A 12,782-nucleotide genomic window follows, 5' to 3' on the forward strand; every position below is an offset into this window, starting at 1 on the left:
GGTAACAGAGGTATATTATATTCCATATTAAGATGAAAAGACCTGAAAAACAAATATTTGCAATCTAAGACATGGGCAGATTACTAAAGCAACCTAAACGTGTACCAGTGAGGTCCTGGGTGAAGTACCTTACACTGTTTCCATGCGATGGGGTGCCACGCAGCCACTGCAAAGAAGCTGCTGTGTTCGGTCACAAGATGAGCTCCCCAGCTGCAAAACACCGTGTACAGCGAACCATCCCACTTGTGTAAAGAAAAGGTGAGAGGGTGCACACAGTACAGACAGACAGACAAACTCTAGGAGACACATGAATCAAGCCCCCCCGAATGGGTCTAAGAGATGGAAATTTAATTTTCATTTTACTCATTTAAGTTTAACAAGTACATTAGCAAATGAATTATGAAAAAGTACCAATTCATCTTTCCAAATACTCTTAGATCAGCGGGTTTCAACACTGCTTGCTTTTTAGAATCACCTGGGCACTAGCACCCAGCCCCACCAGAGACCAGGGTCTGACTCAAGCAGCCTGGGGTGGGCCCCTGGACACCAGTATTTTTAGAAGTGCCCCCAGTCGATTCTGATTTCCAGACAGTGTTATGAAATCACCTATCTGCACCAAGAGTTAGCAAACTTTTTCTGTAAAGGGCCAGATGGTAAATACTGCAGGCTTGGTGGGTCACATGAAGTCGGTCATAGTCTTTTTCAAAGCCCTTCAAAAACATAAAAACCATTCTTAGCTCCCAAGCAATACAAAGACAAGCTATGGGCTGGATGTGGCCCATAGGCCACTGTGCCTACCCCCAATTTAGCCCCCACACTATTTGAACTATTGCCTGGAAAAGGCACCATGAGACAAGATATGGCCAAGAAGAGCCAGAAAGCTGTGGCCAAGAAGGCTTAGCAGTGAACTCACAGGTCTGACCCCAGCCCTCTAACTGGCACCCAAGTTGTTCTGGTTTGAATAGCAGGTGGGAGGGCTTCAGGCTCACAATAAAACTCCCAAGACACCGTATAAACCAACCAATTTATTATTTTATAGTAAGATGTATAGCTTTTACCATGCAGACTAAAATACCCACGTCAGCATGTACAGTACATTTCCTTCCTAGAGGCAGTTACATGGAAAACAAGGTTATTATCAGGTTATTTGACAAGTGTGAAATCCAAACTAGGGAAGGTTAATTTTAAGACCTACACCTGGTCCATGAAACTGGGCCCGCCTTCCCACCACAGGGACAGCCCAGCCTTCAGTCTGTGGACTCTGCCTTCCCATCTCGCTCTGACTGAGCACTGCCATCACGCCCTGCAGCTTTCCGGTCGGCCAGCTTAGCCTGGGAGTCACATCTCCGCCCAGTGGTCTTTCTCATCACCTCCACTGCGACTGGTGGTGGCAGCTCTGAAGGGCGCACGTCAGTGGCTCCCATGGACCAACTACGAGACACAATAATCCTGTTCGGATGCTCCCCCAAACCCGCTCTACTCAAGTGTTAGCACACACATGCAGGTGCCCCGGAAACTCACCCGGCTAACGTAACCTAATTCCTGCTGATGATTGAGATTTTTAGTTTTTCTTCTTTTGCTTTTTTCATCAGTGATTCCCCACCATGTAGGAGTTAATGAAACTAATTTTTGTCACCACTGCTACCAAGACAGACATACCAAGTGGTTAAATTGTTATTTTTTCCCCTCTGAAATGTTAAAACAGAAATCAGATGATGCAGTCCTGATTACCACTGTTAAGGGTCAAGTCATCAAAACCAGCCTTTGAACAATAAAAAGTTTATGCTTTCAAATGAAAAAAAACAGTTGCAATTACGCAATTGTTCAAAACAAGTCTTCGAACAATAAAAAGCTTATGCTTTCAAATTAAAAAACAGTTGCACCTATGCAATTATTACATAGTTGCAAATATCACGATGTAATAATAAAATAACAAAACAAAATATTCAGACTGATTCCACGACATTCACATTACACCATTATTTTGCCTGTAACAATACAGCAAATTTTATCTTCCAAAGTAGCTAACTAAGTTCATGCTGGCTGGACACTTCAGTCCTAGACCCCAGGAATGAGGATGAACTACACCACGCATGCTTAACATACATATACATTAACCATTCTTAACTGCCCCTCACCAGGGCTGATGGGTAGGAGGGATGAAATGCGGACATATACACTCATACAGGCAGACTTCTCTGATCACAGTTCATACACATGACTTTTATCATGTCTTGGGCAATAGCTTTTATCTGTGGGAACACACCTCTGAAAATCACAACAAAAAATCAATAGGAAGTGATTTAATTAATATAAAATATACAAATTTCTCAGTACGAAGACTTCCACAGAACAGTGAGAAGGGGGTGACAACTAAATTTTTCTTTAAAAAGAGCACACTTTGTCCTTGCTACTCAACACTCCAAACCTATACAAAACTACGAACACAGAAAAGGACCAGGGAGGATGTTCCGATGCAGTCCTCGGACCGATTCTAGACCCTGTCCTCATCAGTACCTCCCAGGTCCATTGGGGAAAGTCAGTAGTCTCGGATCATCACCCTGCTTCGCTACTGGGATGGCCCTTGGTCACTCGCTGTCAAACTTAATTGAATTAACCTGGACAGAGATGGAGCCTCCTCTGTAGCTGCCCCGCTTCTTCTTGGTCTTCTCATGCCGGAAGGATTTGCCTTTGGTGAACTTCAGGACCTGATTGGCTCGTTCCCCCCAGTCTCCAGCTGCACCTCGCTGGTGAGTAGAGAGAGGTGCTTCACACAGAGAAGGACATCAGAGCCCTATTACATTACTCCCCCTATGCAAGGCCTAAACCCAGAGAACTTCCTACTGTCTGAAGCAAAAGTGTCTGCCAGCCCCCGAACCACCTCCTCACTGAAGATCAGAGAACCTGCCCTGACTGGTATGGCTTGGCTGGGTGGGCATCTTGCCACGAATTGGAAGGTCACCAGTTTGATTCCAGGTCAGGGCATATGCCTGGGTTGTAGGTTCAATCTCGGGTCGAGAGCATGTACGAGAGCCAACCAATCAATGTTTCTCCCCCTCTTTCTCCCTCCCTCCTCACCTTGGCATCAAAGGAGTTGTCTGCCACCCGAGCATCCACCTCGATATCCTCCTCCCTGACCCTTCGGAAGGGGGAGGACGCCCTTTTTTCTGCCTGGAGGAGAACGGAGTACAACATTAAAGACGGAGTGGCCGGGTAACAGAGAAGCCCTCCTGTGACACACACATACATGTGCATGTGCCAGGCCCAGCAGAGTGCTGTCACGACGATCCCAGAGTCTTCTTCCTGCTCTTTAAAACACCCCACTCTCACTTCTGAAATCTAACATCCCGTTCTCTATTTTCTCCTTTGTCCAAATACATCTTATATGCCCATGTTGCCTCCGTCTTTGATACTTTCATGTCTATGTGAATTCACCATGCATATGTATTAAAATTTTATTTCTTCCTGTTAAAAAACAAATTAAAAAAATATTCCTGCCTGGTATGGCTCAGTGGATTGAGTGCTGGCCTGTGAAGCAAGGGGTCGCTGGTTCAATCCCCAGTCAGGGCATGCCCCCCAGGTGGGGGGGGGGGGGTGTGTGAAAGGCAAGCAGTCAATGGATCTCTCAAATATCTTTCTTTCCTTTTCTCCTCTTTCCAACTCTCTAAAAATAAACAAAATCTTTTAAAAAATTATAAAATAGAGGCTAGCTCCTGCCCTGGTTGGTGTGGCTATTGACTGAGTGCTGGATTGTGAACCAAAGGGTAGACGGTTTGATTCCCAGGCACAGTAAGTACCTGGGCTGCAGGCCAGGTCCCCGGTTCAGGGCGTGCAAGAGACCAATCGATGTTCCCCTTACATGTCAGTGTCTCTCTCCTTCTCTTTCTCCCTCCCTTCCCCCCTCTCTAAAAATAAGTAAAGTCTTTAAAACAAGTAAACAAATAAGTAATATAATATAATAGGAACCTAAACAACAAAACAAACAAGCAAGCAAATTGTAACCAGGAACACTGAGAGAGAACAGGCTGACAGTGGCCAGAGCGCAGAGGGGAGGGAAATTTCAGAGGAAAAGGGAAGGGTTTACAGTAACTATGGGTGCGGGGGTGGGGTGGGCTGGTGGAGAAATGGGAGGGAGGCAGGGAGGGCTAGGATGAGAGTAAAAGACAGAAAACTGTACTTGAACAACAATTAAATTAAAAAAAGAAAAGAGGAAAAAAAGAAAGAATAAATAAATAAATAAAAATAAAGCTAGCTCCTGAGAGGAAAATAAGATGGCTCACTTTCTTCCTCTTTGGAAATGTGTTGGGGGTCTGAGGCTTTATCTTCTTGGATGGAGGGGTCTCTGTTTCCACGGCAGCCTCATTCTGCTTCCGCTTCTTTCCTGAGCCTACAAAACAAGAAGCCAGACTCAGGAGACCAGCTTCCTCTTCTTCTACCCAGGCCACCACACTGAGGGCCTGCAACTGAAACCTAGTCCTTTTGCCTCCTCTCTCTACCCCACCCCCTAAGAGTATGCATCCCACCCTGACTCTGGGGGGAAACCCAGGGACCAGCTTCTTTGGATACAGACCTGGCTTAGAAACCGCTACTGCGGCCTTTGTCTTCTTATCTCCCTCCTCCTTGTTGCTATCCCTATTCGCTTTTCCATTCTGGACAGTCAGTGCAGAGTTGCTGGTTTTGGGGGCTTGTGGTCTAGGAGTACCCTTGCCCTTGGGCTTCTCTTCTTCCTCCTCCTCACTGGAGTCATCAGAAGAACTACTGCTGTCCTTGGCCTTTACTGTCTTTGTGGAGGCTGGCTTGGAAGGGGCTACAGCTCCCACTCTCTTCTGTGGCTTCTTTTTAACTGGGGGTTTAGACGTCTTCTCTTCCTCCTCCTCCTCACTGCTGGAGCTGTCTGAATCAGAGCTGCTCTCCCCACCACCCTGAGAGGCCTGCGTGGCAGGCAAAGAGAGAGCTGCTTTGGCTGTCACCTTGGACTTAGTGGTGGCCACAGTCTTCGTTACCGTCTCCTCTTCCTCCTCTTCCTCACTAGAACTGCTCTCCTCCTCGCTGGAGCTGCTATCTGCCTTTCTGGTCAGAGGCTTCTGGCCGCTGGCTGCAGGCTGCTTGGGAGTTGAGGCTGATCTAGCTGCAGGCTGCTTGGGAGTGGCGGCTGCCTTACTTGAGGGATTCTTGGTGGTACTGGCTGGCTTGGCAGGAGCTTCATCCTCAGAACTGTCGGAGTCTAGGCAAGAAGAAGACAGAATGAATGGCTCTTCAAATCAGACTCAGGAGAGCCCTCAGAGCACCCACCGCCCCGAGGGCTGCCACACGCCTTACCTGAGCTGTCTGAAGAGCTCTCTGCCTTCTTCACCGGAGCTGGTTTAGTGACTGCTTTAGAGGTGACTGCCTTAGCTGGCGGTTTCTTTTCTTCTTCAGAGCTTGAATCTGGAGAGAACCTATACATTAGGCTGGGCCCAGAGTCCCAACCCAACCAGGAGCAATAAAAAGAAAGCTATGCGGTCCACAGAGCTTTAGCTGTCTTGCTTCAGTGAGAAGAGGGACAGAGCAGGTGTGTCTTCTGATTCCTCAAACGCTCCTCAGACCCACTCACCACTGGTGATGACTCACCAGACTCATCGCTGCTGTCGTCACTGCTCTCCTCAGGCTGCTTCTTCTCTGCAGCTTTCTTGGGAGCTTGGGTTCCCAGGGACTTCTTGGGTGGGGGAGCAGAAGGCGGGGGCACTGAACTATAGGGACCTGTTTAAAAGGGAGAATGTGGTGGTTTTAAAATATGTACCCAAATTCCTCAGTACCTTTCCTTTTCCTGGATTGGAGCTTCATCCCGTCCCTGGAGTGTGGGTTAGAATTAGCAGGGGAGCTGACATGTCATTTTCAAGTCTGGATTATTAAAAACAACATGCTTTTCTCTTTCCTCTGAGAGAAACCAGCCTTCACTGCAAGCAACTCTACAGAGACTACACATGGTGACTAGAGGTCCTTCTGAGTGTGAGTCCCGATCACAGTCATGCAGCGTGACCCCTCCGTGTCCAGTCACCTGGTTTTTTCTTCATGGGCTTTTTCTGTTCCTCCTCCTCCTCTTCCTCACTGGAGGAGTCCTCACTGCTGGAACTCTTCTGGGTAGGGGTGGCAGTTGCTTTCACTGGGGCCTTGGCCACTACTTGCTTTTTAGGTACAGTCTACATCATACAAGAAAATTAGTTACCACAGGAGAATGTTGACCCAGCCAATCCTACCAGGAAACGGAAACTGCCCCATCCACTTCCAGTCCCCCCTTCCCGGGGAGACGTTAGGGACCAGACCTTCTTAGAGACAGCCGCTGCCTTTTCCTCCTCTGAATCTTCGCTGCTGCTGCTGCTGCTGCTGCTGCTGCTGCTACTAGCTGCTTTGCCGTTAGCTACTTTAGGTGTTACTCGAGCCGGTGTGCCTAGGAAAAAAGAAACAGTGTAAAAAGAAAAAGAAACAGTGTAAAAAGAATAAGAAACAGTGTAAAGTATCGAAGAAATTAAAGGAACATAAAAACTGCCTTCCTATTAGCTCAGAACTTAGGAGGCTGTCAATTCTCTGGCCTTCAAGCACCATGAAGGAGACTGCGGTGGTTCACTGTGGCAAAGGATGTTTTTCCTGCCCAACTTCAGGAGTTAAAGTATTCTATCTTTTAAAATGGTATGATGCAAATAATTCAAATATGTCCTTTAAGTCTTTTACTGCAACTTCTAGAGAAGCTCCTATAAATCATAACCTAACCTTCATCACAGGAAAATTACAGAAAAAAATAAAACTTCTCACTTGTACTATGAAATGAAGGCACAGAAAGAAAAAATGGGAGAAGCACAGAGAATAGAGGTGTAAGTGGTCACAGTAAAACAGGGTTTGTGAGAATATAAAATGCCTATGCAATGCAACTAAAGAATGAAACCGATACTATTTTTAAAACATACTTTCCCTCACTACAAACTGTTTCTCTAGTTACTAGCCCCAAATTATAAATCTTTTGCTCATTAATGGCTTTTTAAAAATGTAACATTAATCAGTACCTCTAGTTCAACACCAGTACCACTTCACCTTTGTGATATATCAGCGATTTAAACACCCATCCCCAGAGCCAGCTGGTCCCTGGCCTGGCCTTTTGGAAAAAGAAAGAATGAATACCTGGTTTCACTGGGGCTTTAGCCTGAGCTTTAGCTGCCGCAGGTGTTGTCTTCGGCGTCTGGTTCTTTGGTGCCTCATCCTCTGAGCTTGAGTCAGAATCGGAATCAGAGCTCTCAGCCTTCTTAGGGGGAGCTTTGACTGCCTTGGGTTGGGGCTTAACTCCCTTCTGTGAAAACACACACAAGGAGGAGAGTCAGCAAGGGCTTCTGGGTACCCAGGGGCATCCTAAGGTAAAACATTTCCTAGGCTCCTCTTATTTTTTAGGGAGAAAGGGAAAACTAAGCAGGGCAGTATATGAAAAGGATAACAAAGTCTTAGGAAGAAACAAAAAGTTCAGCCCCATGGTCTATTGGCCCCGTCCCTGCCATTCCCTGTCTGGAGCTCCCAACACTGTCTACAAAACATGCTCCCTCACTCCTGGAGTCCTAGACAGTGTCCCAGAAAAACCCAGTACCTCTAGGGAGGCAGGTGAGTTGATCTCTAGATTCAGAGTCTATCTTCACCCTCACGTGCCCTTTCCTGTCCTCGTACCTCTATCACCTCTCTGAAAGGTTCCCAGACTTTCTGCCCCTTAATAATTTGTCCACCACCAACCGGGGCAAAAGCCAGAAGCCAAGATTGTAGGTTTCTTCTCTCTGATCCTTTAAGTGACCCTTTTCCTTCCCAAGTTGCAAACCTGGACAGGCCTTTTCTTTTTGTCCTCTTCCTCCTCCTCCTCACTGGATTCTTCACTGCTGCTACTCTCCGATGCTTTGGCTGCATCCTTTCCAGGATGCTGAGGCAGACTGGTGCGCTTGGCAGGTACAACTGAACAAAAGCATAGGTACCACTAAGAATCAGCTACGTAGGATAGGCAGATTACAAATCCTTTGCCTGGAACTGCTAACCCCAACTCCTGCCCTGCCTTACCAGCCTTCTTAGCTGGAGGCCCTTGGGCTTTTTCCTCCTCGCTGCTGTCTTCACTGCTGTCACTGGATGAAGCCTTCTTAGTCACCGGCCCATTTGCTTGTAACTTCCGTTTTGGAGCCTTGGTGGACCTGCTGAGGTAGCTCAGGCTAACTCCTAGGTGACCAGGACCTTTCCAAACCAAGAAACACACAACCCAGCCCACTTGGGGGAAGAAAACAGCCAGGGTGGTACAGGGAAGACTTACTTGAGCCAGAAGCTATAGATGTCCAAGAGGGAACAGGCATTGGCATCCTGCTGGGTCTGTCAGAGAGAAAAAAACGTTTAAAAGAATTTAAAGAGTGACCTGTTTCATACCTCTGATGGTTCATTTAAATGTTACAATTTCATATGACTTCTCCTACTTATACATATTAGGGGAAAATATTCTACTTATGCATCTTCCAATATTTGGTATCAAAAACTTAGGCTAGTCTGAGTTTCTGTCACCATCTGTTCCTCACCTGTCAATCCTATTTATAAAGCCTTTTTAAATATGTGTCCCTTTTACTCTAGCAATGTTATTACCTAGGAATTTATCTTTACCTGTGAAACAAGGGCACAAACATTTATACTAAAGAGTGTCCGCTGTCATGTGGTTTATAATATCAAATCATTGGAAATCAGCTTCCAAGAGAAGACTGGTAAAAAAGCTATGTCATATATACAGTACAGAATTTCATCCAGCTACTAATCACACTGATAGACATGTTTTTTTTTAAAGGTTTTATTTATTTATTTTTAGAGAGAAGGGAAGGAGAGAGGGAGAGAAACATCAATGCGTGGTTACCCCTTGCACACCCCACACTGGGGACCTGACCTACAACCCAGGCATGTGCTCTGACTGGGAATCGAACCTGTCACCCCTTGGTTCACAGGCCAGCACTCAATCCATTGAACCACACCAGCCAGGGCAACACTGATATATGTTATTAACTGGTACAATGAAAATGGCGAGGCACTGCAGTACACACACACACACACACACACACACACCAGTGCAGGCTCAGAGTCAGATGTGCAGAGATGTAAAATTCACTTTTGGCCAGTTACTACTGGGTGACCATGAGCAGACTGCTTAATTTTTCTGAAACTGTTTTCCTCTGTGTAAGATGGAAATAATAATACTATACATCATATGTTGCTGAGAGGGTAAGAGAAAAAGCATACAAAGGGTTTACCATCTGGAAATATCATACGGCCCTTTCTAAGCCTGCTACGGAGATTAGTTTTTGCCACATTAAAAAAAAGAAAAATCCTGGCCCTGGCTGGCATAGCTCAGTGGATTGAGCCCGGGCCTGAGAACCAAGGGGTTGAGGTTAGATTCCTAGTCAGGGCACATGCCTAGGTTGCAGGCCAGTTCCCAGCAGGGGACACATGAGAGGCAACCACACATTGATATTTCTCTCCCTCTCTCCTTCCCTTCCCCGTTAAAGATAAATAAATAAAGTCTTTTAAAAAAATCCTGATTCTGAAACGCCCAATTTCATCCAGACCATTGAAGAAAACGCTCTTTGCAGCCTCCCTCCCTCACAGTCAATTCCAAAAAGTTCCAACACGAAAGCAGTTGTATCTGATCCCATGGCAGTCTGTCGCAGCTCAAGGAAGTTCTTTTTGAGGCTGATTTGACTCTCTCCTTGGGCACCCTGATTCTGCCACTAAGAAAAAAATCTATCTCGTAGTCAAAGACCAGGACTGCCAAAGACCCTCTACCTTCTCTGGAGGCGTCTGCCCATGCAATCATGTCTGATTTTCTTGAGACTTAGATTCCAGACCTTTCACATTCTTGGTCATCTTCATTTTACATGTCTTCAGAATATCCTAAGGTACCAAAACTATGATAGCAGCTTTTACTCATTGACGTTTTCTGACCACTAGGCACTAGGATTGGCACAAGGCACATATCATATTCCTGAAAGTCACAAAAATCCCATGAAGTGGATGGCGACATCTCCACAGAAATAGAAACAGACTCAGTTTAAGCACACTGCCCTGGTCATACATCTTTAAATGAATGGCAGAGCTTGGCCCCAAACATATACGTATTTGATTCCACGAGTCAAAGGTCCAAGCTCACTACTATGACTGCAGAGTAGGACTCTGATGCTCAATGCTGCTTCAGTATAACTAAAAGCACAACCCTGCCTCTACTCTCCTTCATTTTCTTTACTACCGAAAACCCCACCCTTCTAAAGCAGTTTTTTTAATCTCTGAGTCTCCACTAAATTCAATTGAGTCAAAGTCGAGTCACGTTTTGCACCAAAGTAAAGCCAAAAGTAACCAGGAGCTTCCAAAGCCTCCGATGGGACAGGATAGTCCCCCAACGCACTATACCAGCCACGTGATCTGGGCCACGCGGGTGCCACGCTGCCGCTACTGCGCTGCTCACCAGCAAAAAAGCAACAGGACTCAATCAGCATTACCTACACAGACCTCGCGGACTCAAGGCTTTCTCTGGTCACCACCGAGAACTCGGCACAAAGGCCCCGCAGACACTCGGCTGGCGGACCCTTACGGACCTCTCTACCTGGAAAGCTAAGCATGTCTGGGCCCGGAGTCCTGTGGTCACCCCACCCCGGCTCATGCTCCAAGCCCGGGACTCACAGCGCCTGTTGCCTTGGCGAACTTATTGGCCACCTCTGAGAGCTGGTTATCACGCAGAAAGCCGAGCACGAGAGGATACAGATCGCTGGGAACCACGCGGCGCAAGCCAGCGTCCGCCATCCTCCGGGCAATACGCGTCACTACCGTTGCCTACGCACACGACTCAAGAACTCTGGGACCCCGAGAGGTGGGGACCAACCCAAGTGACGCTATCGCGCCGCGCGGGTGCAAGCGGAAGAGGAGGGGGCACAGCGGAAGAGGCGGTTGCACTTTCCAGGGCCGTCCGGCCTTCACCTAGAAGGCGGAGTCTCGACGAAGTCTAAGATTTGCTTTCCCACGAGCGTCGCCATCTTGGTAAGGGCGGAGTCCACTCTTTCACTATGTAAAGTAGCCTGACGTCAGGGGTCACGCCCTCGGCGTGGCGGGAAAACACCGAACTTCCGGCGCCAGGTTTTTTTGTTGTTGTTGTTTTGGTTTGGGTTTTTTGCCTTACGGCAAACACGTTTTTCTCCCAGCCGCCGTTTCCCCGGCCCTACCTGGGACTCGCATTTCAGAGAAGTGAGTGTACCTACGGACTCTCTAGACTTGGTAACAAGATATCCAGACCGCCCCTTACCGCGCTGCCACTGGATTCCCACCCTTCATCTTCAGTGTCTCCCTCACCCACAGCGACCTTTTTCTCATATGCCACCCCAGCCTCTCTGGACTCCTTTCGCTTCTTAAGATCCTCAGATCATCCATGGTAGAGATGGGGCGTTGATTCCCCAAACTGCCCCTTCCCCAGTCATGTTTTGCCCATGCAACCCTTCCCCCCACTTATTCAGACAGAAGTCAGCTCCACGAAGGTAAAAGGGGTTGTACAGTAAACCTGAATGATAAAGCACCACAGTCCCGAAAATAACACTTCTACCGTCACAGTTCCTACAATGAACTCTTCCTATGGGAGAACTAGAAACTCCCTCTCCCTTTGTCATGGATACTTAGAATATTCAAATAACCCGGCCTGCCAGGTCAACTTCAAATTCTATAATTTTTTAATTCACATTAGCGGCAGACCTTCAATCCTACATACTATACCTTGACTACTTCCCATCACCAATGCCCCTCTGGAAGGGTAAGGATGCTTTTTCAGGGGACACACATCCTTACGCATTCCCCTCTCCTAGATATAACTTCTATATCTCCCTCTGCCCCAGAGGTCTATTCATTTGTATTCATTCTTTATTTTTTGAGATTTTATTTTTTAGAGAGGACAAGGAGAGAGGGAGAGAAACATCAATGAGTGGCCGCCTCTCGCATGTCCCAAATCTGGGACCTGGCCTGCAACCCAGGCATGTGCCCCAACTGGGAACCAGCAACCCCTTGGTTCACAGGCCTGCGCTCAATCCACTGAGCTATACCAATAAGAGCAAGATTTTATTTTTAGAGGGGAAGGAGAGAGGGAGACATCAATGTGGAGTTGCCTCTCAGGCGCCCCCTACTGGGAACCTGGCCAGCAACACACTGGGAATGGAACCCGTGACCCTTTGATTTTTCAGGCCTGCGCTCAATCCACTGAGCTATGGCAGCCAGGGTATATGTACGCATTCCTTAAACATTTGAGCAACTGCTCTGTGCCAAGCATTGTGCTCAAACTAAAATGGTATATGTAAACCCGAGTCTCAGTTCAAAAAAACTTTACTTGGAACAAGTATGAGCTTCCCTTAATATTAAAATGGCTTCCAGCCCTGGTTTGTGTGGCTCAGCAGATTGAACGCAGGCCTGCAGACCAAAAGAGGGACGGTTCTCTTACTGGTCAGGGTACATGCCTGGGTTACAGGCCAGGTCCCTAGTTGGGGGCATTGCCAGAGGCAATAAATCAGTTTCCTTAACACATCAATGCTTCTCTCCCTCCTTTCCCCTTAAAAAATAAAATCTTAAAAAACAGCCCTAGATGATGTGGCCCAGTGAATTGAGCATGGGCCTGTAAACCACAGGGTCACTGGTTCCATTCCCAGTCACGACACATGCCTGGGTTGCAGGCCAGGTCCCCAGAAGGGGGCATGGGAGAGGCAACTACATATTGATGTTTCTCTTCCTCC

General features: G+C 47.2%; 1 protein-coding gene across 3 annotated transcripts; it reads right to left on the reverse strand.

The window, feature by feature from the left end:
• Positions 1-1,005: 1,005 nt before the first annotated feature.
• Positions 1,006-11,028, reverse strand: NOLC1 (nucleolar and coiled-body phosphoprotein 1). 3 transcript variants are annotated; one of them, XM_037064071.1, is made up of 14 exons: positions 10,702-11,028; positions 8,306-8,361; positions 8,062-8,192; positions 7,829-7,959; positions 7,153-7,318; positions 6,303-6,427; positions 6,038-6,179; positions 5,611-5,739; positions 5,320-5,427; positions 4,571-5,224; positions 4,281-4,387; positions 3,079-3,171; positions 2,619-2,747; positions 1,006-1,431 (listed from the first exon to the last, which is right to left on the reverse strand). In XM_037064071.1, the coding sequence occupies exons 1-14, from the start codon at positions 10,819-10,821 to the stop codon at positions 1,411-1,413; spliced, it is 2,112 nt and encodes a 703-aa protein (XP_036919966.1). In that variant the 5' UTR covers positions 10,822-11,028; the 3' UTR covers positions 1,006-1,410. The 3 variants fall into 3 exon arrangements, with proteins under 3 accessions (XP_036919966.1, XP_036919965.1, XP_036919964.1); XM_037064070.1 differs by having other exon boundaries at positions 1,006-2,747; positions 8,062-8,189; positions 10,702-11,027; XM_037064069.1 differs by having other exon boundaries at positions 1,006-2,747; positions 10,702-11,027.
• Positions 11,029-12,782: the final 1,754 nt, after the last annotated feature.

The sequence above is a fragment of the Sturnira hondurensis genome, unplaced genomic scaffold, assembly GCF_014824575.4.
Source record: "Sturnira hondurensis isolate 20B ecotype Veracruz unplaced genomic scaffold, ASM1482457v3 Scaffold0014854, whole genome shotgun sequence".
NCBI classification, from domain to species: Eukaryota; Metazoa; Chordata; class Mammalia; order Chiroptera; family Phyllostomidae; genus Sturnira; species Sturnira hondurensis.

Bases quoted from the DNA above. Each gene is read 5' to 3' on its own strand.
- NOLC1 (XM_037064069.1), bottom strand. From the start codon at position 10,821: ATGGCGGACGCTGGCTTGCGCCGCGTGGTTCCCAGCGATCTGTATCCT. The intron at 6,180-6,302 runs GTCTGGTCCCTA...TGTATGATGTAG, and splicing joins CAGCGGCTGTCTCTAAGAAG to ACTGTACCTAAAAAGCAAGT. The intron at 5,740-6,037 runs GTGACTGGACAC...CCTTTTAAACAG, and splicing joins GCCCATGAAGAAAAAACCAG to GTCCCTATAGTTCAGTGCCC.